Below are 26,393 nucleotides of genomic sequence, written 5' to 3'. Positions count from 1 at the left end.
TCTTCTCCTACTGTATTTATTTATTTTGCTCCTTTGCACCCCATTATTTATATTTCTACTTTGCACATTCTTCCACTGCAAATCTCCCATTCCAGTGTTTTACTTGCTATATTGTATTTACTTCGCCACCATGGCCTTTTTCTTTTTCCTTTAACTCTCTTATCTCACCTCATTTGCTCACATTTTATATAGACTTATTTTTCTATTGTATTATTGACTGTATGTTTGTTTTACTCCATGTGTAACTCTGTGTTGTTGTATGTGTCGAACTGCTTTGCTTTATCTTGGCCAGGTCGCAATTGTAAATGAGAACTTGTTCTCAACTTGCCTACCTGGTTAAATAAAGGTGAAATAAATAAATTAAAATAAAATAAAGATTTCAGGGAGATTCTCATTGGAGCCCAGACTTGTCTCTGTGTGTATCAATGAAGGGCGAGGCTAATCCATACAATAATCATTCATCTCACTGTAACATCTGCTATTGCAGAATACTCAGCTATACCATCACCCTTCGTTCTCTCTCCTTCTCTCCTCCTCTGTCCTAGCCCTGTTTGAGTGACTCTTACCTGTCCTTGGCCCCCTGTCGATCACTTTATGTTTGATGAAGACCTCAATGATGGGCCTCCAGAACTTGGAATGGAGGACACATTCAAGTTAGAGGAGGCAGTAAAATAAATGATGTGCTATAGAGAGGTGTGTACAGGAAAACATTTAAGTAAGAGATGGGGAAAGCCGTCTCCTTGAAGGTGAACATAAGGGCCACTTGGGGAGTGCATTGTACATAGCATCTGTCTTCATCATCATTTAACTCTTGTTTGCTGGTTTTACTAAACTGTCAGAAACGCTCTGCCCTCCTGGCCTTTACCTGTAAATGCCATGAAAATGCTGACAGTCTGCCAAAGCAGAGCTCCCAGGAAAGAACTGCTGCCTGCTTCTTCTTAGAATTCTACAGTGCTTTGTCAGAATTAGAGTTGTCTACCTGCACTTACTGTAGCTGCTGCTGCACTTAGCTGGTCTGGGCATTTATATTCTGGAGTCATCTATGCCCATGGGCCTATTGAACATTAATTCAGTAGTGGTTTTCTGTTAGTGAAATTGACTGTGTATTTAGGTCATCCAGGTTCCACTCTTTCTCATTCAGGCCTAATACAGGAAGTTACTGGAACACATTACCAGACCACCATATAGTTGTTTGAGTGTCATCTATTTCTCATCCATCTCCCATGTTATTTAAAGTCAAGGACGTTCCATGGGGACTGTGTGTCTGTTCTTTGTTGCAGTTGTACTGTTTTTTTCATGATGTCATCATGAAACTGTCGCCCAGCTGCTGAAGAAAACGTTGTGCCTGATTTCTGAGCAATTTCCTGCAATATATAACTTGTATGGCTGGATCATTTAAGCAGGTACTGGGGTTTCATCAGTTGCAATCATATTTCTCCCTCTTCTCTCTCTTCTGCAAATGACTCCTCGCTTTTCTCTCTTACTTGCTTATCCTGAATTGTAAATGCACTGCATGGGATTTTTTTGGACTCGTCAGTCAGAGAAGGTATCAGTAACTTTCAAACAAGAAATAAATTATACCGGTACAGTAAATGTATTCACGACTATCAATTGATTACGTGCAGATGAACTATTCAGAAAGAAACTGAAGTCAGTGCCTAGTAGAAATTCATTGCATATAGTGATTGCTTTGAGCCCATTTCATTGGGTATTATACAGTACTCAGTTGATTTTGGGGTAAAACTTTACTTGACACCTAGCATCATAACATGTTATGACACGGTCATATCCATGTCATAGTATGTCATAACAGCTGACATAACTTGTCATAACCTGTCATAATATGGTCACAACACTGTCCTGACACATATATGTATACCTGTTGTGACATAGTGTATATTGCATTATTTTATGGCTGGTTATACAGTGACACCTACATAGTTCAGTTTCTGAGGTGTATTTGTTCGGTCCTTTGTTTTGTGGCTCTACTGCTCTACTGATGCAGTCTATCTGAATGAGTTCTGTTGGATGGGTTTTAGGTTCTGGGTCCAACATACTGTAGTGATGAGGCTGAGAGAAGCATGGTTGGGGCACCTTGTTTTTTTAGAGCTCGGTCTCTCCACTCCCGCAATGCCAACTGTTGTTCTGCCATTCCACAACTGAGCTGAAATGACACTTAGTAGCCTTCTTCACTTATTTTTCAATTTTGTTGTTTGTTCTGCACAAGTCACAATTTAAATCTTTATATTTTTTAATGGACAGGGTTTTAATTATTGAGTGTTAACTTAGTAGAATTGTAATCTCTCCCCCATCGCCACCACCACTACCACCACAGCCCGGCCCCATGTCCTTCATCACCTGTGAAGGTCTAATCTTATCTGTGGCTGCTCCTTGGCTGTTCATTAATCACTCCGAGAGCCCGTGGCCTTGTCCAGCTCCCCCTCCTCATATAAGCTCTGACTGGGCTGGTTGGAGGGAGTCCTCCATGTATGGATCCAGTGCCCCATTGTGCCTATCAGACACATGCCCACCTCCCCACCTCCTGGTTGGAGGGAGTCCTCCATGTATGGATCCAGTGCCCCATTGTGCCTATCAGACACATGCCCACCTCCCCACCTCCTGGTTGGAGGGAGTCCTCCATGTATGGATCCAGTGCCCCATTGTGCCTATCAGACACATGCCCACCTCCCCACCTCCTGGTTGGAGGGAGTCCTCCATGTATGGATCCAGTGCCCCATTGTGCCTATCAGACACATGCCCACCTCCCCACCTCCTGGTTGGAGGGAGTTCTCCATGTATGGACCCAGTGCCCCATTGTGCCTATCAGACACATTCCCACCTCCCCACCTCCTGGTTGGAGGGAGTCCTCCATGTATGGACCCAGTGCCCCATTGTGCCTATCAGACACATACCCACCTCCCCACCTCCTGGTTGGAGGGAGTCCTCCATGTATGGATCCAGTGCCCCATTGTGCCTATCAGACACATGCCCACCTCCCCACCTCCTGGTTGGAGGGAGTCCTCCATGTATGGATCCAGTGCCCCATTGTGCCTATCAGACACATGCCCACCTCCCCACCTCCTGGTTGGAGGGAGTCCTCCATGTATGGATCCAGTGCCCCATTGTGCCTATCAGACACATGCCCACCTCCCCACCTCCTGGTTGCTCCCCTATATGGACTCTCTGTATGCCAACCCTGTGCCCATGTTTATCAATCCAAAGACCCTTCCTTGGTTCCATTTATTGCGCTGCTGCAGTCATTATCCGATGTATGTATGTATGTATGTATGTAGTATTTTCCAAGATACGGACCTAGGCCACTTTATATTGGAAAATGACCGGCCACACGGGCAGCTGTCTGATAGTAAGAGGTTTTAAGTTGAAAGCTTACCCTCTTTCCAAGCTCTTTCCAAGGCTTTTCTTCCAAACTGTAGACAATATCATACAATGATATATGAAGGGACTCTGAATAGTTAAGGGACTCTGAATAGTTAAGGGACTCTGAATAGTTAAGGGACTCTGAATAGTTAAGGGACTCTGAATAGTTAAGGGACTCTGAATTTGATGGCTGCTCACTGACACATTGCCATGTATTTGTTCTTGTTGGACCAACATTGCAGTCTCAATTATTGTCTTCTCTCGGTGAGGTGGGTAGACGTGAGTCGTGCGGTGACTGAGTGCCAAATTCAAAGATGTCACAAATTGCAATGGGTGGGTAGCAGAGGAAGATGGAGGATGGAGGGAACAGAAATAGTTTGTTCTGGAAGCAGCAGGAAAGTTATGACACAGAGATTAAACAAATCGACCCTCAGTATCCCCAGCCGTTAGCCAATCTATAGTAATCAGTGTGACTGAGCTCTTCACTTCATGGACCCTCACCAATCAGCAAAGAAAACATAGATCTGTCGTCCATTTTCTTCAAGGGACCTTTAAAGAGAGAGAGAGTGTGTGTGTGTGTGTGTGTGTGTGTGTGTGTGTGTGTGTGTGTGTGTGTGTGTGTGTGTGTGTGTGCGTGCGTGTGTGTGTGTGTGTGTGTGTGTGTGTGTGTGTGTGTGTGTGTGTGTGTGTGTGAGAGAGAGATATCTGTGTGTGTGTAATTTCACTAGGGTGGCAAGTTAGCCAAGCGGTTAGCGCATTTGGCCAGTAACCAAAAGGTTGCTGGTTTGAATCTCCAAACTGACAAGGTGAAAAATCAGTCGATTTGCCATGAGCAAGGTACTTAACCCTAATTGCTCCAGGGTTACTGTTGGTAATGGCTGGCTGTGACCCCACATTTTGAGGGTGTTTCAGGGCGAGTTGGAATATGAAAAAAACACCTTTCCAATTGACACGTGTACAATACACACGGTACAGGGTTATTGTTGGTAATGGCTGGCTGTGACCCCACGTTTTGAGGGTGTTTCAGGGCGAGTTGGAATATGAAAAAAAAACACCTTTCCAATTGACACGTGTACAATACACACGGTACATTGTAATATTAAGATCTACAGTATCACATCCAATTCAGATTGTCTTAAAATGGTCACGTCACCTATTTGCACTGTGATACATGGAGGAGATTTGTCTTACATCAGTGTAACAGTGCTAATTTGTGAGCTTGTGGTGATCATTGAAACAGTGCCCTCTGGGCAATGATTAGAGCATTGATCAGGGTGCTGCCCAGCTCTAAGATTGATCAGTTGGTCATGTCAATTCAAGTCCTATGACTTGAATTGACACACACACACACACACACACACACACACACACACACACACACACACACACACACACACACACACACACACACACACACACACACACACACACACACACAGCATTGCCATAATTCCTCACATTCATTAAGCCTCACGACAAAACAACCTCACCTGCTTGTCCAGTCAGCATTGGCATCAGTGTGCTTACATTCTTTAACCTTTGGATGCCTCCCCAGTTTGTCCAACAGCGGACCAGGAACGATGAAATGCCTTATTACAAATAAATAATGAGCCTACTGGCAAGAGAAACATTGCTAATGTTTTGTCCAAATATCTAGCATTCATCGTCAATGATAATGTATTCCGTTCCAGTGCCAAACGGCTATATACTTACAGCCAGGGGTGATTTCATCATGGATATGATTTTAAAAAAGACTAAAAGGTCAAATTCCCTCCCTATAAATGAAATGTCCCGGGGCAGGATAGGCACAATAAAGGCTTAGTTTGTTTTGGTCTGATTGATGCTTTTTCTGTGCACCACTCCAGCTTTGTTTGTTTATGCTAATGAGTGTGATGACCTGTTGGTGTTCCGTCTAGCAGGGAAATGGCAGCCGATGCTGCGGGAGTCATCCATCGATCTCTGTTCAATGCATCTTTCTCATAGACAGACACAGACTGTTTCCTGGATTAACAGAGCAAGACTGAATGAGAATGTGAAAGCGTGCCACAAGACAAGTACATCCCTGCTGCTTAAATAATTTAAACATGATTCCATCCAATCCGTTTTGTCTCAGCATCACATTTGAAATGATCGTTTCACCGATTAAAGAGGCTAATTTCGTTTCTCACTCATCACCAAGATGTCTATGCCTGTTGCCAAGTGGGTTTGAAATGTATCCCGACCTAAAGGAGAGGTTTCCCATTGAGAGAAACGGCTGTGTTTATACTGTATGCTGTGGTTATCACCTTCCTTTAGTGCAGTGCGTGTCAGCTGATATTGGGTTTAGAGTAAAGACATAGGCCTACTACTGTATGCTCCTCTAATTTTCTCAGTCAAAACCCACAACCACAATCTCTGTACGTGTGTGAGCTTGGACAAAATACCTATGCATTCTTGCTGGACTCAGACTAACTGATAAATATTTTTGCATTGCATTATGCAAATTATTATTTTTGACCTTAACTTGCAGTCACTCAAAGTATTCTCAGCTGATTCACCAAATACAGGGAGGGCACTTGTATGCCAAATACTGAATTAATGCATACTTCTTTTAATTGACTTTTTGTCAGAGTGTATTATAATGGGTAAGCATTTTAAAATAGCATGACAATGTTTCCCTTATCTTTTATTATTACACTGCATTACTCACAGTTTGTTAGGTGTTGCAAATTGAAGTTCAACTTTCACTTGTTCACCAGCACAGCACTGAGACTAGAGGCATGACCATGTTTCACCTAGCAGGGGACCAGTCTAGATACCGAGCAAAGTATTTGGTTTTGACACAGGCTATGCTTCCTTTACTCCAGCCTGCAGATCAATAATCTGCCTTTCTTTAGTAGGAAAACATTATAGATGTGTTCATTATGTGCATTTTAACAAAAATATATTGAGATGTAAAATATGTGATAAATATATGCAATGTAAAGAGTCCAACCCTGATCTCTTCTGTACTATAACCTGGGGCCCAGGGCAGTTGGGGGCCTATGCACAGTAATAGATCTATCTCTGAGAGGAGAGTTCTCTCTGGCCATCCTCAGAGACATGAGTCAGCACCTGGTGATTAGAGGGGAAATTATTGTGTTCCAAGGGTTGATTAACAACAATCTAGCAGCACATTTTCTTTGTGAGGTCAGCCCTTTACCCTCTCCTGCATTCACTCAACCCCCCCCCCCCCTCTCTCTCCATCGCTCTCTTTCTCTCTGTCTGCCACCCACTCTTTCACATCCTGGCACACATTTCTTAAATGCCAACCTCTTTCTTGAAGGCTACGTCTGTCCATGTCTGCCACTAATAGCAGAGGAAATAGATGGAGGTCTAACTGTGAGTTTTTGTTGTGGGCCCCCAGGAGCAGGGTCTGCCTGTTCAGCAGAGAGACCTCTCACAGCACTCTCTCAATCAGCCTTATTGATCAACACTGCTTTTGGCATAGTCCCTGTGAATAAAATGCTGCTCTATTGAGTCCAAATCCCTACTGGGATTCAGAATGGAGAGACATAACCTTTTGCATCTTGGTTTTGTGCACTTCTATTCAAGTCCTCACCCCTAGCAGCCTTGCTCCCTTGCAGAGAGGAACGGATAGATCAAGTGGAAATGTCACAATGTGGAGTTGGAGCACAGAATCTCACAAAAATACCAGTTTTTCTTCTTGCTTTCCACAACTACAGTTTCAGCAGCAGACCAAGAGATAAATTATTGAAATGATTAATAAAATCGAGGGCAGGTCGAAAAACCATGTTTTTCTGGGCCTTGACTCACTTATGATGACATCAAAGAGAGAAGGAGGCTTGACTTGTGCATCTAGATACACTCCCCGTTGTTACACCAGGAACCCCCTTGACATTTGAAATAATTGGAAGATGAAAAAGACAATGTTTATACAGATTCTCAGTGTACAGAATGTGCAGTGTTTTTTAACCACATCTTAAAGAACAAGCAATGTATTTTCTTGTGATTTATACTGGTGTACGAGGAGGGAAATGACCTCTTCACACTTACTTTCCGATTTCAGAACAATTTCAACTTCCTAGAAAAGTGATTGTTTGAGTCATCTCAATAAGTGTTGCAAATGATTATAAATAAGGAATCCAATCCGGTCCATTTCTTAACATTAGCAGGCACTAGCCTTTTGGTCCGTCAATAACACTTTTCTCTCTGTTACTGCCTTAAGGAACTGCCTTTATCCTTTGTTTCCCTGAGCCTCAGAATGACTTTAGGTAGGTGAGTCATTTCCCATATGATGTATTTATTTAGTAATTAATATGGATTTATTTAGTTGTGTATTAATCTATGATCTATGCATTTAATATTAAATAGTACACAGTCCTTTTTCATTAGTTCTGTCGTTGTAAAGTTACTGTTTCTCAGTGGTCCTTTGTTTTTTGTTTGGCTGGAATATAGGGCAGTACAGTTTGGGTGCTTTTATCTGAAACAGTCTGTGTGCTGCTGTTCCGTAGCAGTTTTTTCCGGCAGCTCGCGGGATTGAGAAGACCCTTTCTGGGCAGCGTATGAGTCCCCGCTGCCACGTTCACTGGGAACGAGACATAAGAAGGGTCCAGACAGTTATGGAGGACGGAGTGCTCTAAGGAGGAGAGCGGTGGTGTGGGCGAGCCGGCTTGACTAGGACTGGGCTCACTGTCGTCAGTGTCTGGGGTCGCACAGCCGCCCTTCTCCTCATCTCCCTCCTCTTCATCCTCCTCGTCATCATCACAGCACAACGCATGGTATAGGATCTTGTCACTGAAGCGGACTCTCTCTCTGGTGCCGGACGTGCGGGAGGTCTTGTGGCTGTGTGTGGAGCTGGAAGCCTCTTCGCTGGCGCTGGATGAGTCTGGGGTGACTATGAGAGGTCCGTTAGGGATGGGCAGCCCCCCATTCATTTGGGAGTAGGCTGAGGCGGTTGTGGGTGGCGGGGTCTGGGTCTGGGTGGGGATGCACCCACGCCCCGCACCTGGCTCCAGCCCTGCATCTTTGGGCTGCACCGTTGGCCCTGCTTTGTGGGCTGCGTTTGCTGCAGCGACGGAGGCCTCCAGATAGCTGCAGAACTCCCAGCTGTCTGAGAGCACGTCAGGGTTGAGGAAGTCCAGCCTGAAGGCCTCTCCCAGGCCTCTCTCGCTGCTGGACGTGCTGCTCGCTGTGGCCACTGTCCAGTCATCTGGCTCCAGGTCAAAGTCAAAGTCTGACGTCAGCTTGTCGATCTGACCCACCACCTAGAAGAGTAGAGAGCGGGTAGAACAGACATTTAGAAGATATGGTTTACATCATAATACATTATGTTCTTGACTTAATATGCTGTTAACTATACATGAATATGCTTTCCACTATGAAGACAAATACTTCACACACGAGAGGGGGGAGGGAACAGATAATTTGAAGTCATAGACATGTTTTTAAACACTACTTTACAATAATAGGATGTTTTAAAGTCGACTAAGAAGACATACAGTGGGGTCTGAAATGATTGAAACCCCTGTTTGGGATAGGGGGCAGCATTTTCACTTTTGGATGAATAGCGTGCCCAGAGTGGACTGCCTCCTATTCGGTCCCAGATGCTAATATATGCATATTATCATTAGTATTGGATAGAAAACATTCTGAAGTTTTTACAACTGTTTGAGTGATGTCTGTGAGTATAACAGAACTCATATGGCAGGCGAAAACCAGAGACAAATCCAACCAGGAAGTGGGAAATCTGAGGTTTGTAGTTTTTCAAAGTTTAGCCTCAAAGTTTGCACTCCCTACGGCTTCCACTAGATGTCAACCATCTTTAGAAACTTGTTTCAGGCTTCTGCTGTAAAGGAGGGGGGAATGGGAGCTGAATGAGTCAGTGGTCTGGCAGTGTGTTTCAGGCTCGTGACGCGCGGTCCCGACAGAGTTAGCTCTCGTTCCAGTGCTTTTCTACAGACAATGGAATTCTCTAGTTGGAACCTTATTGATGATTTATGTTAAAAACATCCTAAAGATTGATTCCATACATTGTTTGACATGTTTCTACGACCTGTAATGGACATTTTCGAGTTTTTGTCTGGACGTAGTGCTCGCGCGTCATGAAGATGGTTTACTGGGCTGAACACGCTAACAACAAGTGGCTATTTGGACATAAATGATGGACTTTATGGAACTTTATGGAACAAATCAGTAATTTGTCGAACTGGGATTCCTGGGAGTGCATTCTGTTGAAGATCATCAAAGGTAAGTGAATATTTATAATGTTATTTCTAACTTCTGTTGACTCCAACATGGCGGATATTTCTTTGGCTGGATTGGGTTCTGAGCGCCGTACTCAGATTATGCTTTTTCCGTAAAGTCGTTTTGAAATCTGACACAGCGGTTGCATTAAGGAGAAGTTTATCTTTAATTCTGTGAATAACAGTTGTATCTTTTATCAATGTTTATTATGAGTATTTCTGGGATTTGATGTGGCTATCTGAAAAATCACCGGATGTTTTGGAATCAAAACATTTCTGATTTTTGGATATAAATATGCACATTATCGAACAAAATGTATTGTGTAACATGATGTCCTATGAGTGTTATCTGATGAAAATCATCAAAGGTTAGTGATTCATTTGATCTATATTTCTGCTTTTTGTGACTCCTATCTTTGGCTGGAAAATGGCTGTGTTTTTTTTACTTGGCTCTGACCTAACATAATCATATGTTGTGCTTTCGCTGTAAAGCCTTTTTGAAATCGGACACGATGGGTAGATTAACTAGAAGTTTATCTTTCATTTGCTGTATTGAACTTGTTAATGAGTTCATTAGAACGTGCGTTGAAGATGTCGTGCCCATAGCAACGATTAAAACATTCCCAAACCAGAAACCGTGGATTGATGGCAGCATTCGCGGGAAACTGAAAGCGCAAACCACTGCTTTTAATCAGGGCAAGGTGACTGGAAACATGACCGAATACAAACAGTGTAACTATTCCCTCCGCAAGGCAATCAAACAGGCTAAGCGTCAGTATAGAGACAAAGTAGAATCTCAATTCAACGGCTCAGACACAAGAGGTATGTGGCAGGGTCTACAGTCAATCACGGATTACAAAAAGAAAACCAGCACTGTCACGGACCAGGATGTCTTGCTCCCAGGCAGACTAAATAACTTTTTTGCCCGCTTTGAGGACAATACAGTGCCACTGACACTGCCCGCAACTAAAACATGCGGACTCTCCTTCACTGCAGCCGACGTGAGGAAAACATTTAAACGTGTCAACCCTCGCAAGGCTGCAGGCCCAGAAGGCATCCCCAGCCGCGCCCTCAGAGCATGCGCAGACCAGCTGGCTGGTGTGTTTACGGACATATTCAATCAATCCCTATCCCATTCTGTTGTTCCCACATGCTTCAAGAGGGCCACCATTGTTCCTGTTCCCAAGAAAGCTAAGGTAACTGAGCTAAACGACTACCGCCCCGTAGCACTCACTTCCGTCATCATGAAGTGCTTTGAGAGACTAGTCAAGGACCATATCACCTCCACCCTACCTGACACCCTAGACCCACTCCAATTTGCTTACCGCCCAAATAGGTCCACAGACGATGCAATCTCAACCACACTGCACACTGCCCTAACCCATCTGGACAAGAGGAATAACTACGTGAGAATGCTGTTCATCGACTACAGCTCGGCATTTAACACCATAGTACCCTCCAAGCTCGTCATCAAGCTCGAGACCCTGGGTCTCGACCCCGCCCTGTGCAACTGGATACTGGACTTCCTGATGGGCCGCCCCCAGGTGGTGAGGGTAGGCAACAACATCTCCACCCCGCTGATCCTCAACACTGGGGCGTTCTGAGCCCCCGTTCTGAGCCCTCTCCTGTACTCCCTGTTCCCCCACGACTGCGTGGCCACGCACGCCTCCAACTCAATCATCAAGTTTGCGGACGACACAACAGTGGTAGGCTTGATTACCAACAACGACGAGACGGCCTACAGGGAGGAGGTGAGGGCCCTCGGAGTGTGGTGTCAGGAAAATAACCTCACACTCAACGTCAACAAAACTAAGGAGATGATTGTGGACTTCAGGAAACAGCAGAGGGAACACCCCCCTATCCACATCGATGGAACAGTAGTGGAGAGGGTAGTAAGTTCTAAGTTCCTCGGCGTACACATCACAGACAAACTGAATTGGTCCACCCACACAGACAGCATCGTGAAGAAGGCGCAGCAGCGCCTCTTTAACCTCAGGAGGCTGAAGAAATTCGGCTTGTCACCAAAAGCACTCACAAACTTCTACAGATGCACAATCGAGAGCATCCTGTCGGGCTGTATCACCGCCTGGTACGGCACCTGCTCCGCCCACAACCGTAAGGCTCTCCAGAGGGTAGTGAGGTCTGCACAACGCATCACCGGGGGCAAACTACCTGCCCTCCAGGACACCTACACCACCCGATGTCACAGGAAGGCCATAAAGATCATCAAGGACAGCAACCACCCGAGCCACTGCCTGTTCACCCCGCTATCATCCAGAAGGCGAGGTCAGTACAGGTGCATCAAAGCTGGGACCGAGAGACTGAAAAACAGCTTCTATCTCAAGGCCATCAGACTGTTAAACAGCCACCACTAACATTGAGTGGCTGCTGCCAACACACTGACTCAACTCCAGCCAATTTAATAATGGGAATTGATGGGAATTGATGTAAAATACATCACTAGCCACTTTAAACAATGCTTCCTAATATAATGTTTACATACCCTACATTATTCATCTCATATGTATACGTATATACTGTACTCTATATCATCTACTGCATCCTTATGTAATACATGTATCACTAGCCACTTTAACTATGCCACTTTGTTTACATACTCATCTCATATGTATATACTGCACTCAATACCATCTACTGTATCTTGCCTATGCCGCTCTGTACCATCACTCATTCATATATCTTTATGTACATATTCTTTATCCCCTTACACTTCTGTCTGTAAGGTAGTAGTTTTGGAATTGTTAGCTAGATTACTTGTCGGTTATTACCGCATTGTCGGAACTAGAAGCACAAGCATTTCGCTACACTCGCACTAACATCTGCTAACCATGTGTATGTGACAAATAAAATGTGATTTGATTTGATTAGATTTGATTGGACCTTTCTCCAAAATTTAGATTTTCCAGATTTTTTTTCTCATTTTGTCTGTCATAGTTGAAGTGTACCTATGATGAAAATTACAGGCCTCTCTCATCTTTTTAAGTGGGAGAACTTGCACAATTGGTGGCTGACTAAATACTTTTTTGCCCCACTGTATGTATGTGAATGGGGTGTATAGAGAGTATAGACCGTGTGTGATTTGAAAATGAGTGTACAGCAGTAGTTACAGGCCTCTCTCATCTTTTTAAGTGGGAGAACTTGCACAATTGGTGGCTGACTAAATACTTTTTTGCCCCACTGTACATGTTTATTTATATTCCGGACTCTGACATCGCTCGTTTTGCTATTGCTCATTCTGATGTCTTAATTTATTGTTCTTTAAAACAAATTCTACATTGAGATTAGGTGTGTATTGTTATTGTATTGCTAGATATTGATGCATTGTTGGATCTAGAAACATACAGTAATCCTTGCACTGCACCTGCGATAACAACTATAAAACTGCGGCCTCAACCAATAAACTTTGATTTGATTGTGATTTGATCTAACAGCATATTTTACAGCAGGTATGGGGTTCTTTTCTGCTCATATATTCTTGTTTTGACACCAAACGCACCACTGATGTGCGTGGCCAAAGAGCTCATTGTTGCATCCAAAAAATGTTAATGCCTGGAGTTTGCTAAATGGCATTGGCACCTGGATTGGAACTTTGGTCAGATGACATGAAACTAGAGCTCTTTGGCATCTCACACCAGTGGTGGGTTCTTTTCTGTATAAGCAGAAAAGAACCCCATACCTACTATAAAATATGGTGGTGGATCTTTGATGTTATGGGGCTATTTGCTTCCTCTGGTCCTAGGGCCAGTGTTAAGGTCAACAGCATCATGAACTTTATTCAGTACCAGGAGGCTACCAGGAGGCTGAAACTTGGCCACAAGTAGATCTTTCATTAAGACAATAACCTCAAACACACATCGAAATCCACAAAAAAATTGTTAATTGGCCACAAAATCAGCATTTTGCAATGGTCATCTCAGTCTCCCGACTTGAAACCCATTGAAAACCTGTGGTTTGAGTTTAAGAGGGCAGTCCATAAGCGCAGACTAAGTATATCAAAGATCTGGAAGGATTCTGTATGGAGGAATGGTCTAAGATCCCTTCCAATGTGTTCTCAAACATTTCTTTTAAAGGCTCCATGCCGTTAACCTCGCAAGGTGTGGTATTAAAAACAAGGGTGTCAATTATTTTGACCCCTACCTTTTTTGAGAAAGAATATTATCCCTTGTTTTTTGAAGCGTTTGCCTACAATGTAGTTCAGTATTTGTATTGTTTATTTTATACAGTAATTTTTGCTCTTTATTAAGGGTGTCAAAAATGTCAAACCCCACTGTGCCACACTATGATGATTCGATTTATGGGACCTCTACATTCTACTAGTATGAAGAAAATGTACTTCACATTAAATCAACCGTAATGAAGCTTGACTTTCACCCTCTGTACAGGGAGTCAAACTAGCAGGGTAGTTTATCAACCTGGCTTGGCAAAATCAACCTCAATACTCCTCATCAGCACCCACCCATGCTGTATGAGTGTTTATGGTCTCATGAATAGAAAGCCCTTGAGCCCACAACACCATTGATTTTGTTGATTTGCTGATGGCACATAAAATTCGAGCCTCAAACACTTGACATTTGAGCACCTTAATCAACACATCGTGCTCTCATAAGCAATCTATTGTAAAATGGAAAAATGCTCAGCATTCATGTAGTTTGTAAGTGATACATTTCCCCAAACCATTCCACAATTAAGACTAGTGTTTCTCAGAACATGTGCATATGGAATTTGAACAACATTGTTGTTGAAGAGCTGAAAAAGTGTTAGCTGTACCTTGAGATATGCTGTAAATGATCCTTTTTTCCCACCTAATTCTGCTATTTGCTATTTTCCTCTGTTCTTTCAACTGCTCATTGTGACATCAAATGAGCAGTATCAGAAAAGCAATCCCCTGTCTGCATGAGGGATTAAACCCTAATTAATTATTTCAGCGCAATGACTTTAAAGGAGCAATTAACAGTCCCAAAGACCTGACTACACAAATACCCTGATTAAAAACCCAGTATCATTCAGCTGATGTGCTAACTGATTGCTCAGGTGATTTCTAGTGCAAACACAGCCATTTGGCATCAAAGAGCTTCATAATCTCTGACAGATCGCGACAGGACAAAATCTCACATAAATATGTAGAGTGTCTATTTAGAAAATAGAAAAAGAACAAAGCCTTGCAGTGCCCACCAACAACGGTTCACAGATGGAGCAAACCATTTTATCAGGTCTCACAGGGACTATAGGGAGGCTACAGTACATCATACAACAGAGGAGCGATGGAAGGTGTTATCATGCAATATTTTTGCTAAATGTACCGATTTGTATTATTTACAAACCCAAAGCGTTCTGTTCTTATCATAGGCCATACCGTGGTAGTGAATTCAACCATCTGCATTTGAACCAGTCTTGGAACAACCCATCCTCATTTTCCTGATTTCAATCATTCTGTTTCTTTCTAGTATATCTAATGCACACATGTGACTTGTGTATCTGTATACTGGAAACACTTATCTCCCTCACTAGCTTTAAGCACCAGCTGTCAGAGCAGCTCACAGATTACTGCACCTGTACATAGCCCATCTATAATTTAGCCCAAACAACTACCTCTTTCCCTACCTTATTTATTTAATTAATGAATTAATTTAGCTCCTTTGCACCCCATTATTTTTACTTCTACTTTGCACATTCTTCCACTGCAAATCTACCATTCCAGTGTTTTACTTGCTATATTGTATTTACTTTGCCACCATGGCCTTTTTTTTGCCTTTACCTCCCTTATCTCACCTCATTTGCTCACATCGTATATAGACTTGTTTCTACTGTATTATTGACTGTATGTTTGTTTTACTCCATGTGTAACTCTGTGTTGTTGTATGTGTCGAACTGCTTTGCTTTATCTTGGCCAGGTCGCAATTGTAAATGAGAACTTGTTCTCAACTTGCCTACCTGGTTAAATAAAGGTGAAATAAATAAATAAAATAAATAGGGCTTTGGGTAAACAGATTGCAAGGTTTGTGTATGGCGTGCATAGGTTTCTGTGTGGGTGTGCCAGGCCTGGCTGGGCAGCTTTGTATGCCACAGGAGCTTCAGTACCAGGGCTATGTTTTCCTCTATTGACAGTCAGCCCTGTGGGAGCAGATCCTCTGTGGGGGCACTAAGCAGCGAGCTGAATGGGTAAACCAACCTGTCTGTTGAATGATTTGCAGACTTTAAACTAATGCCGGATGATTCTCACACCCAGAGGGAATGGAATGGCTTTGTTTAGTTGATTACTCATCCTGAAAAAAAAGGGATTTAATTGAATCAATGTGTTTAGAAAAGTATGGTCTGTCAGAATCATTACACCAGTCCGCCTGAACGCCTGACACTGACCTAATTTAACTGCCGTAATTGGATATCAATTAATAAAGCACCCAATAACAGAGGCATATAATTTCCAGTCATATGTTAAATAAATCCCTTTTGTAAAAAATAAAATGGATTTGAGTACAAAAGAATGGCAAACACTGACTACCAACCAAAGCCTTTTTGACTGACACATCCACTAAGATAAGATACTTGAAAATGTTACGAATTATGTTTTCATCTCCATCTCCATGGTGACCCAGCTCACATCCTATCATGAGACGTTCTCCCTAGGATTAACCCACCGTGAGCCCTCTCTCCCAGGCACTGTCACACCATCATCAGCCTCCAGCATGTAGGCTAATTTAGCTTGATAACAGTCTGAGCTTGAAGGGTCTGCTAAACATTTCTAGGTCACAGATGGGCTCAATACAGCAACAATGATCAGTAATCTCAGTCTTTTCTTCCAGGAAGAACGAAAAAATGTGGGATGAGTGAGCTATGGAGTGAATTATTGGGTAAACAGATTGCCTAAGTGTAAAGGATGAATGAACACATCAGGAACAAGTCATTAGCGAGGGACACACTGTGTTTGAAATGGAGAGAGCACAATGAGGACCAGCAACAGTAATTACAAGCTTTAGAGTAAAATCACATCCTTTTGTTGGGTTCCATAGCTCATGATGTCACGGCAGATTGCAGCTGGACCATGGCACAGAATCGGCTTTGAAACATTGTTTGCCTTAACACCTGACGTGATTTAGGAGTAAATGCACTTGTAAAATAACACTTTTCCTTTTGAATAGAGCTCAACACTTTTCATATTTACAAATGCTGACAAGTAGAATATAACAGGCAACCTTGTGGCACAATTGTTGGACCTCAGGCTGCAAGGCCACTGGTTTCCACCCACCCCTCGCCCTTTTCTTTGAAATTGTTATTTGGTCCTTTGTAGCTCAACTGCAATTGTAGCTACAGTGACCTATCCAGTCCACTATTACTGTTTCAGTAACAACATAATGACTACAGAGAAGATAGAGTTGTTTTCGTTCTTATTTTGGGAGATACATCCACACTCTCAATTTATCCATTGTCTGTGCAGGCATGATTGTCGCGGACTGTGGCTGTGACTGACTCAAAACAATCCCAGTTCGGCTCGAAGCACATGATCATAATTGGGCCAAGTACTCCAAACTGAGCCTCGTCATTTTAGAGTGCTCAAAGGTGGCTTTGTGAGAGAGGCTGTGTGGATGTCAGCTGAGGTTTACCACCCCAACACTCCATCTGCCATGATTGGCCTGCTGGGTAATTGATGGTCAGGCTGAAGAAGGGCGCTTGGAGCACAGCCTGTGACAGAGCCTTACAGTGAGGAGGGGGAACCAGGAGGAAAGTATTGGAACATGGAGTGATGGTTGATGCTGTAATCCTCTGTTAAAGCCTTAGCTCTGCTCTGTTCTGCAGAGAGCTGTCTGAGACAGTGCAGCGGTGATCTCTGAATTAGATTCAGTAGTGTCCTCTAATAAAGGGCCAATCTTCAGTTGAAACAATGAACAAAGTGGACAACTCGCTTCTGTTTTGGTAAAAAGCGGAGGGATTTATAGACAGAACTATGGAATCAAGGACCAACCAGCCATGATATCAAAATGAAAGTTTTAGCCATGTTTTGAATCTATGCTGTGTTTGTTTACATTTCCAATGTTTACAAACATTTGAGTAAAACAAACTTATATTTGGGGTTTTAACTGGGTGTGACAGGAACTAAGTTCATGAGGCATTTATAAGTTATATTCTTCAAGAATCAATGTCTACATCATTGATTTCTAAGACAAAAAATGGATGTGGCTACTGCAGATTGCTCATTTAAACCCCCTATGCTTTCCGAACTCTCCCCTGCTACATGATAATGTAGACCAATTATATACCAGGGGTGTCGAAGCTTTATTACTACTACCTGTCTGTGTGTAATGTCCTGTCTCGGAGTTGGGCTCCTTTTATGCAGTTTGTCTTGTTGTTCCGGTCGTTGTATTTGAAGCAGCAACATGACCAAGCTGTTGAGGTCAAAACCCAGCAAATGTGATAATGTTTGAATTGCCTGTTGACAAGGAGGCCGATATTTACCGCATGCTCTTATCACTCCATTGATGTTTAAACAGATGTTTAATGAGGTACGTTTGCTTCGGTATGCATTGGTGGTTTTAATGTAGGAAAACATTCCAGCCAGCTGTCTGTGGAAATGAGGAAATCCCTCATCTCTTGCAAGTACTGTGAATACATGTACGTTTTGTACATAAATCAATATGAATAATTTCAACGTAATGTTTACAGAGCATTTTGTATGATTGTTGGTAGTAGCAGTGTAGAATAGTGGTTGCCAGCTACAGTACTCCCATTGTTTTCAACCACTGGTATCATTCCTCTATTCATTTACCACTATACTATCACTTCTATAATCTACTACTACTACAACTACTACAACTACAACTACTACTACTACTACTACTTCTACTACTACTACTACTACTACTACTACTACTACTACTACTACTACTACTACTTCTACTACTACTACTACTACTTCAACTACTACTACTACTACTACTACTTCTACTATTATTACAACTAATAATACTACTACTACTACTACTACTTCTACTACTTCTACTACTACTACTTCAACTACTACAACTACAACTACTACTAATACTACTACTACTTCTACTACTACTACAACTACTTCTACTACTACTACTACTAATACTAATACTAATACTAATACTACTTCTACTACTACTACTACTACTTCAACTACTACTACTACTACTACTTCTACTATTATTACAACTAATACTACTACTACTACTACTACTTCTACTACTTCTACTACTACTACTTCTACTACTAATTCTACTACTACTACTACTACTACTACTACTACTACTACTATTACCACTACTACTACAACTACTACTATACTACTACGTATACTACTATTAATTACTACTACTATTACTACTACTACTTCTACTAATACTACTATTACTACTACTTCTACTACTATTACTACTACTCATACTACTATTGCTACTGCTACTACTACTACTTGTACTACTACTACTATTACTACTACTACTTCTACTATTACTACTACTACTACTACTATTACTACTACTACTATTACTACTACTACTACATATACTACTATTACTACTATTTCTACTTCTATTACTACTACTATTACTACTACTACTACTACTACTAGTAGTACTAATACTTCTACTACTACAACTACTCCTACTACTACTACCACTACTTATACTAATATTACTACCACTACTACTACTACTACTTATACTACTATTACTACTTCTACTACTACTACTACTACTACAACTACTATGTATACTAATTTTACTACTACTACTACTTATTTTACTATTACTTCTACTACAACTACTACTATTACTACTACTATTACTACTACTATTACTACTACTATTACTACTACTATTACTACTACTATTACTACTACTACTACTACTACTACTACTACTACTACTACTACTACTACTATTACTACTACTACTACTACTACTACTACTACTACTACTACTACTACTACTATTACTACTACTACTACTACTACTATTACTACTACTACTACTACTACTATTACTACTACTACTACTACTACTATTACTACTACTACTACTACTATTACTACTACTACTACTACTACTATTACTACTACTACTACTACTACTATTACTACTACTACTACTACTATTACTACTACTATTACTACTACTACTACTACTACTATTACTACTACTACTACTACTACTATTACTACTACTACTACTACTACTATTACTACTACTACTACTACTATTACTACTACTACTATTACTACTACTATTACTACTACTATTACTACTACTATTACTACTACTATTACAACTATTTCATGTTCCAGTTTTATTGCAACTACTTTATTACAATTGCTGCTATTCAATCAATGCAGCATACAAAACACATTAAATGTAATAACCATCTCTGAGTTTTCATGAGACAGACACACATACTGTATCAGTGAATCCTTCCTCTGTGATGCAAACTGATTTGAAACCATTACACAAAATGTATGTGACCCTCCATCTGTTCCTGTGTCTCTCTCTCTGTATTTCCCCCTGTCATTTTTCAAGTTTACTTCGAAAAGTTTGCAGCGCTAACTCGTTAATTATGCTACATCAAGCGTCTGGCATCGATTTTATTTTCCAGAGCGAAAATGTGAAATGTGTTCAATAGCGTAATTAAAGCATCTCAATGTCATTTTATTCTCAACATGTCACAATGGATTCCCAGCCTGTCCTTGTGCAGCACTTCTAGTGCTGGGAAGCAGTTCATGCCAATTAGAAAGCCTCAGCAATTACCAAAATGGCCTAGCATGCTGGCTCTGAAGTGAAACGTTTGCAAATATAGTTTTAATGTATTTATCTCCCGCTGCTTCCCAGCTCCTCCTCACCCAGTGCCCCATGCCTGTTTCCACTTAATTTAGCTCTCCTCAAGACAAGGATAGCAGAGCGTCCTGTTGTTGGAGTATCTCTGAGATACTGTTTATCACATCCCACTGAAACTAATTCATCATCCTAGCTCCACTCTGAAAGGACATGTTTACTGAATTCCCTTGAAAAAAGGCTTTTTATTGTCCAATGAAAATTGCAGGTCGCTGCCATTGCCATGCTTTTGAAACATAAATAGTTCTGTATTTCATTAAAAAACTCCTAAAGGTCACCTTACTCACAATCTATTCAATCTAAATATTCACTTTTCTCTGGTAAGGTTTTCTGTCAGCAAAATGCCATAATTGACCCTGCAAAGTGTGAGGTTTGTTAAGGGAGGAAGAAGTCACAACAGCCATGTTTAGAAGGTCCTGTCTGATTTAGGTCAACCTGATTGGTGAGACAGTGATGTCACTTGGTGTCGGCACCGGCGGGATAAATGATGTCTTTGAAATGCTCCCTGCAAGCTGTAATTATCCTGTCATGAGAGAGGACTATAAGCCTGGTAGTTCACGTGCATCCCTCCCTCCCTCATTACACTTTTTAATCTTTCCCTCCAAAACACTCATCTTTATGGAAGCCTTAAAGAGGCTGTGCATATTCACAAACAACACGGTCGCCGTGATGAGGATGAGAGCAGAGCCGGCAACACTCCCTGACAACTCGCTAATCAAAAGCAGCATCACAATCTCACTGCATAAAGGACATCAATCAAGACAGGACAGAACCAAGTTTAGGATTCCGACTGCAGCCAGAGTGCAGTCCTGAAGGGCTGATATATCACATCAACCACTGTTTTTACTCCACTGCTCTCCATAGCTCAATCCCGGTCATTATTTTGGCAGACTGACTCCCTCCACCTGCTGTTTGGTATATACTGTAACTAATTGGAATGTTTCTGTATAAACATAGTGGGATATTGTAGGAGCCAGAGATGTAAGGCGTAAGTAGTGAAACACTGTGGAGGAACAGACCGTGCTTTTAATAGTACCACAGAGTAGGGGTGTGTTCCACCAACCAAGGCACGGCTGTGTAGCAATGCATGCTGGACATTTATGGAGGTTCTCCTTCATTGGTTCTATCTTTGAGGAGCCCCAGCGCTTGTAATGACCTGAAATAGATGGAAGCGCCACGCTACGGGGCTTCTCACTCTGTCTGCTTCCCAGAGATAGCGCTTGGATTAAGCACCAGGCAGCCCGTGTGGCATCAGGTCACGCTGGGAGCAGCATAGGAAATGAATGTGCTGTGAGAAGCAGCCAGGCCAAGCTGACCCTTTTAATGACTTGGTTGCCGAGCAGTTTCTACTGTACCAGGCAGACACATCATAGACACTGTCTTTCTGTGGGAGGGACAGTAAAGGCCTGGCTGCCAGTGATAGTTGGGGTGTGTTGGACTAGGGAGGGGGGAGTGTAGGGACATAGGGGACATAGATATAGGGCAGGGTGTTGTTGGTAGAGAGGACGTCGCGCCACAGGAAGAAGCTCAGCCCGATCCAAATGTAAATCTTCCAACCTCGCTGACAGAGAGAGCGGAAGTCTCACTGAAAGCAACAACCCAGTGAGCAGAGAATTCCCCCAATCAAGCCTATCTCAAAACCAGCTCAGTTTAATGAAGTATTTAGATGAGAGAAAGTGCCTGTGTGTTTGTGTGTGTGTCCACGAATGGGTGTTTGAGTGCCTGTGGTGATGGGTATTGGGCAATATTTTTACATGATCGTTTCTGTTTACAGTACAACAGTGTCAACATAAGAAAACATCTGATCCATAAATTGAGCTGCCCTAACCCTATTCCTCAATGAGACCCTGGGTTGTGTGTGTTCTCATTGTTCTGGGGGCACAGGGGGCTCTAGGAGCCATGCCCAGGAGAAAGAAAAGCAGTATGCACTTTCCTCTAAATACAGGGCACACGATCAATATGCTACTGGCATTTCCAGGTTTCCTTGGCCCGCTACACTTATCTTAATGGGAGTGCGGACCTATTCTATTTTATTGTGTGAACCCCATATATCATTACCCAACAAATGTAGCCTGCTCGACCATACCGAAGTAGAAATATTGAAGCCCAGAGAAATACTATTTATGCAATTTATTTTTTGTTTCACTGTGCACTACTACATGTCTGTGGCGAATCCATTTCTATTCCATCTTGTTTGTCTTTGTTGTGTTCAGTCAAGTAAAGGTCTCTGTAGTCATTTCCACGGCAACACTTACAAGAACATCCTACAATCAATGATATTTCACCAGTCAGACTAGCATGGCATGGTTCCCATACTAATCAGATATGAGTTTCCATCTAGGCAAATCCGCTTATGTTTACAATGTCTCTGTGCCTTTTCCCCTCATTTCAGAGAGTTCTTTACCAGCCTATGAACATGAGTCTCTCTGCATGGACAGCAATTTACTTATTGGTGGATAGAGTTATAGGTCGATTTGAACATTCAACAAAGTGTAGACAACAGGATGTCCAAGAGGTCATGAAACCAGAAAATTAGGCATGATGGGTAGTCTGCATAGGGAATTCAGAGCTTTGCTGGATGGAAAAGGGGATACCTAGTCAGTTGTACTACTGAATGCCTTCAACTGAAATGTGTCTTCCACATTTAACCCAACCCCTTTGAATCAGAGAGGTGCGGGGGCTGCCTTCATCAACATGCACGGCACCCAGGATACAGTGGGTTAACTGCCTGGCTCAGGGGAAGAATGACAGATTTTTACCTTGTCAGCACGTGGATTCGATCCAACAACCTTTCGGTTACTGGCCCAACACTCTAACCACCGGCTACCTGCTGCACTCCTCCATAGTGATGTAGAAAATGGATATATTGGAATGACTAAACAATTTGTCTTTGCTTCCAGCTGTCCGCCATTTCTATATGTAACAATCTGTAGGGCGTTCTTCTCAACTGGTGACAAAACCTGTCACAACGCGTCTCCCTCACCCTCTCTCTCCTACAAGCGGTAGGATGTCTTTGAAGTTGCAACACCTTCATCAGACAGTTCCTAAAACTCTCCCTCCCTATAAAACAGGGTTAAACTGGAGGGCGGAAGCGGGACATTTTACAGAGGGCTATTTGCAAACAAAATCAGTAGGAGACATCCTGCCGTCCCCTGCGAGGCACCATCTGGCCACCACATACCTGTCTCACCTCCACACAATCATTGATTTCTACTATATAGAGAGCCTGTCACTCCCCACTCACACCACACACCGCGCCTGGAGTAAATTAAATCCTATAACCACATACTGTACGTGGGTAGGATCTCATTTGAACACTGAAACTTCATGACGACCAATTTTCACATGTCAGGAGAAGCAAACAGCTGATTTCCAATGACCTCACTGTATTCCATTACCAGCTATAGACAACTCTTCCTCAAATCAACCCCTTGGGGAGGTAGAGGACCTGTCAGCCAATCAACAACCTACCTGGTCCTTTCTGAATGTTCTCATGTGTTCTCAGGAACCTCTCCCAAAGGAGGTGTTGCATACAAATGAACATTGAGATAGATTGATGACTCTCAGCATCAGAACAACAAGGGCGCTCTTGCTTTGTGCATAATCAAAAGGTTGGCGCAGCAGGTGTGGTGTCACAGTGAAAGCAGTTGTGTAAGCCATCAGTGGGACGTCCAAAAACAGATCAATATGCACTCAATGTATCATCTCCAGGGGGTTTACCTAGGTTGTTAGGGATTATGTTTCAGAACTAGATAACCTTTGCCATCAACGAAATAACACAAGAGCCTCATTTTGGCAATACAAAAAAATGGATCAAAATAGGCTGTATTCCTCCAAATAATTATAGTGACATTTATTTAATTGTATGCCAACCTACAGAGGGTGAATTTACTGTGTATGGGTTTAAAATTAAACTTGGAGATTCATGATGCGTGATGCACTCAATTTAGCCATTTATGTTGTCGGTGACATTTCAAGTGTGTTTTGAAATACGAGCTACGCTGAGAATTCCAAGAGTTGCATTCTTGCTTGACAACAGCATTACTTTAGTTGCGGTGTCAAAACATCACCCATGAACTGCATTGAAGGAGATGAAAAATCAGATGTGAATTTGAGTACCACCACTACAGTAGCTGATATCATCACAGCCAGTCAGAACTAGATGTCTGTTTCAGTTTGTGTTATAGCCAAATTGAAATGTTTTCCCCATTCTTTTTGTGTCTCTCTCTGTAAGCCAAGGTTTTACACTTGGAACAAGAAAAAAACACTTATTTGAACAGATATTTGCTGCATGTAAAACGTTATCCTTCCAATGTGAGAATGAGTCGTTAGTGATTCCCAGGTGTGCTGGCACAGGGCTCCACTGTGGTCCGTTTATTTCTCCCCTGCTTTGTATGTGTTTTATTGGAGACCTCCCCTGGTGGGAGTCATTAGTCAATGTGTTTGGATCCAGTCATACTCCTTTAATTACGTGTTGAAATATGCGGATGCTCTGACCTGATACATATTAATCGCTTGCAGACTTAAAATCTTTTGAGGATATATACATGCTCATTCACAGAGAAAACAGCTTAATTACATAGCTCCCTTTTGGCATTTTTCTCCCAACAATCCTCCTGATTTGTTTTGTTTAGTGTGTATGTGTATGTTTTGTGTGCGTATGTGTGTGTGTGTGTGTGTGTGTGTGTGTGTGCGTGTGTGTGCGTGCGCATGCATGTGTTTGTGTCCCTTAGTAATTACAGGTTGCAGCGGTTGGCATGGAGTTATAATAGAATAGAGGGGGTGAAGGGGGAGGGGGAAGTGGTTGTGATCTTTGCTTGCCAGAGTGTGTGGGAAGGACACCAGCACATTGACTTCTTCTCCAATGCCCATTAATAACTCTGGTCTGATATGACAGAGTGGACCAGGCAACCCTGGCTCTATGGTGAGTAAAGTAGTCTAGCTAGCAGTCTAAAACACATAAACACATCATCTGATAATGGGGCAACCTTGTGTGCATGCATCCGATTCTCTGTCTTAAGCCTGCTACATTGTATGTTTCTCTCCCCTCACTACAGATAGGGAGAAACAACACGGCATGAAGTCCTCCGCCCTCAGCCTGTATGTGTATTCTGTAGGAATGTATTTAAAGTGGGCAATTAACAGAGAGAGATAAGCAACATACAGTACTGTAGGGGGAGACATTTTCTGTCTCTTCTCTCTCACTCTGTCTTTTCTTTCTCTTCAAATTGCCAGTACAGTCCATGAACAGTGGGGCTGTTGTTGCTGTGCTTTTGACCCATATCGGAAGGAATGAAGAATGGAGATGTATTGTTGCATGTAAAAGCGTATTCAGCTTTTCAAAAAAGTCAGCGTTGGCACGGGGACAAGTGTGAGGCCGAGCCTGCAGATAATTAGCAGGTAGAAGCCAGCTAGCTACGAGACTTCACCATGTCATCTGTGTGTTGGACGTATGTGTGAGGCACTCTAGGGATGAGCCTTCCTCACATTCTTTCTGATGAAGTTCTCTCTTTATCATCTCTCCTTTCTCCCTGACCCTGGCCTGTCCTCAGCCTGCCAATGAAAACGCCTCTCTCCAAACCCGTGCTGCTCCACTACCAGTCCAGGTGAAGCAACGCCGACCTTTCTCTAAGGAAACACCGATGCAACCTCCTCACTCACTTATCATACACTTTTTCTGCAGAATGTTTCTAGAAATATTTGAAAAGGCTGCATGGATAACCAATGGAATGTCCATGCTTTATGTAGAAAGGAAACCACACCTCCCCAATTCTGCATGGTTCTGCAGTCGGCCAGTTGTTTTGACTCCTCTTAGTGTGTGGAGCTCTTGCAACCTGGTAGCCTTGACTCTGATTGAAGACAGCTATTGGAGAGGGCAATCTGGGGCTGGATGGAGAGATTACTGATTGGATGGGCATGAGACAGT

At 42.5% G+C, this 26,393-nt stretch overlaps 1 protein-coding gene across 2 annotated transcripts in view; it reads right to left on the bottom strand.

The window, feature by feature from the left end:
- Positions 1–6,025: 6,025 nt before the first annotated feature.
- Positions 6,026–26,393, bottom strand: part of LOC109895437 (inhibitory synaptic factor 1) — a 48,800-nt gene continuing 28,432 nt past the window's right edge. For both annotated transcript variants that reach the window (XM_020489111.2, XM_020489109.2), the window contains one exon: positions 6,026–8,624. In XM_020489111.2, the coding sequence (XP_020344700.1) occupies positions 7,779–8,624 (846 nt within the window). In that variant the 3' untranslated portion in view covers positions 6,026–7,778. The remainder of the gene's footprint in view (positions 8,625–26,393) is intronic.

The sequence above is a fragment of the Oncorhynchus kisutch genome, linkage group LG8 (assembly GCF_002021735.2).
Source record: "Oncorhynchus kisutch isolate 150728-3 linkage group LG8, Okis_V2, whole genome shotgun sequence".
NCBI lineage: Eukaryota > Metazoa > Chordata > Actinopteri > Salmoniformes > Salmonidae > Oncorhynchus > Oncorhynchus kisutch.
Note: the sequence above shows the minus strand (reverse complement) of the source record. Positions and strands in the feature narration are given on the sequence as shown.